Source organism: Sinocyclocheilus anshuiensis, unplaced genomic scaffold (genome assembly GCF_001515605.1).
Source record: "Sinocyclocheilus anshuiensis isolate Anshui unplaced genomic scaffold, SAMN03320099.WGS_v1.1 scaffold446, whole genome shotgun sequence".
Lineage (NCBI taxonomy): Eukaryota > Metazoa > Chordata > Actinopteri > Cypriniformes > Cyprinidae > Sinocyclocheilus > Sinocyclocheilus anshuiensis.
Window position 1 is genome coordinate 1201277 of NW_015544247.1, and position 1918 is coordinate 1203194.

The window sequence follows — 1918 nt, forward strand, 5'->3', positions numbered from 1 at the left end:
TAAATCAACGATCATTTAATAAATCAAGGGGGAAAACACTGAGGTTAACAGAAAAGTAAAAAGTTTAATAAATTATGGCCAATATGAAGCTAGCAAACTATCATACACTTTACAAGCTACTTCAGGAGAAATGAAACATTATACAAGGACAAAAGCATACCAGCTTGTGTATGATTCTAACATGGGTCTCTGGCACAAAACAGTGAGACCATTCAACTCAGTAACTACCAATTCATCTGCAGTGGCAGCAGTTAGCCAATGTGTGGCAAAAAGGGGGGCAATTGCACCATCTTGTGGCTACCAAAAAATTACAACCTGCTGTTATTGTGAACTGTTTTTCTATTACAAAAAAACAAAATGTAAAAATCGAATCAAATCAAATTCCAATTACTGCTAAATACCTATGCTGTTCGACAGAACACTACTCAACAGTTTAAACTTTGGTTACAATACTAGCTATTACCTGTACACTTCTGAACTGTGCACCTAAATTTACAAGAAAAACTTTTTTTTTTTTTTAAACACAAATAACAGTCTTATTACATCTAAGATTGTGTTCCAACATGTATGGAACACATATTGCTTTGCAGTTGAAGTCCTAATAGTGCTGAGTGGCTCAAAGCAAAGCTGTTAAAATGTCTTTTTTGTCGAGGGATTCCAAACTGTGAGGATTTAGCAACACCTGGGTTACTGATAAATAAAGTGAGGAGCAACCTATGATCAAGTAATGCTAACGTGAGTTAGGTTGAAAAATACTGTTTATATAATACCCGATAACCCTAATAAATAGACTTTAGCACTATTGTATATAATTAGGTAAATCTACGCTGTGAATGTACTGAAATATCCAGTCAGGAGAAGAGTTTTTTTTTTTTTTTTTAAATGTCCTGCATAACTGAGAACTGACACACTGTGTAATCCAAGTGTTTCTTGAAGAGCTCATATGAGGGTTGTATTGGCAGAAAGAGATGATTGGCATCACAGTGGCTCTGAGGAAAGGCACATGAGGGGTCTGGTGAGCTGAAGAATGAAATAGATGGAGTGGGATGGAATCCAATGGACGGAGCCAAATCTGTAGCAGTGGTGAATGTTAGGAGGTCCTCAAGTGGTGCTGCACACCGACCCTCTGAAACACAAGGAAAGGGTTAAGATCATGCAAATAACAGCTTATTTTCTAACATATCTTAATATTTGATTTTATTACCATATATTTTTAATATAAACAAGAATCTAAATTGTACTGAAACAATATGAATTCTGTAGCGAACATACCTTCACACTCATGCAGATACTTTTTCCAAAAGTGTACTGTTGTGTTCTCTTTTTCTTGTTGCTCTTTTTCTTCTGAAAACCGGACGGTAAAGAGCTCCATGACAGATTCGGCCGTCAGCCTTTCCACAGGCCCACAGAAGACTGAATGGAAAGCCTCTGTACACATCTGAACCTGCTCAAACAGTCCTAGTGTCCTCAAACCCTCACGAAATCTGAGAAAGGCAATATGAACTTGAATGAGCATTTACTTACAGTGAGAAAAATTGAGAAAAGTGAGAAAAAACATTAAACATATCTGCTGTATACACTACCATTCAAAAGTTTTCTTAGAAAGATTAAAAAAAACAACAAAAAAAAAAACTTTACTTCGGCTGCTTTAAAATTGACAGAAAATACATTTGTGACCCTGGACGATATAACCAGTCATAAGTAGCACAGGTAGATTTGTAGCAATAGCCAACAATACATTGTATAGGTCAAAATGATCAACTTTTCTTTTATGCCAAAATCATTAGGATATTAAGTAAAGATCATGTTCCATGAAGATATTTTGTAAATTTCATACCGTAAATAATCAAAACGAAATTTTTGATTAGTAATATGCATTGCTAAGAACTTCATTTGGACAACTTTAAAGGCGATTTTC

At 35.2% G+C, this 1918-nt stretch overlaps 1 protein-coding gene across 1 annotated transcript in view; it reads right to left on the minus strand.

Annotated features, from left to right (window-relative positions):
- Positions 1–34: 34 nt before the first annotated feature.
- Positions 35–1918, minus strand: part of g2e3 (G2/M-phase specific E3 ubiquitin protein ligase) — a 6746-nt gene continuing 4862 nt past the window's right edge. Inside the window, exons 13-14 of the mRNA XM_016498533.1 lie at positions 1273–1484; positions 35–1126 (exon numbers count right to left, since the gene is read on the minus strand). Coding sequence (XP_016354019.1) covers positions 879–1126; positions 1273–1484 — 460 coding nt within the window. The 3' untranslated portion in view covers positions 35–878. The remainder of the gene's footprint in view (positions 1127–1272; positions 1485–1918) is intronic.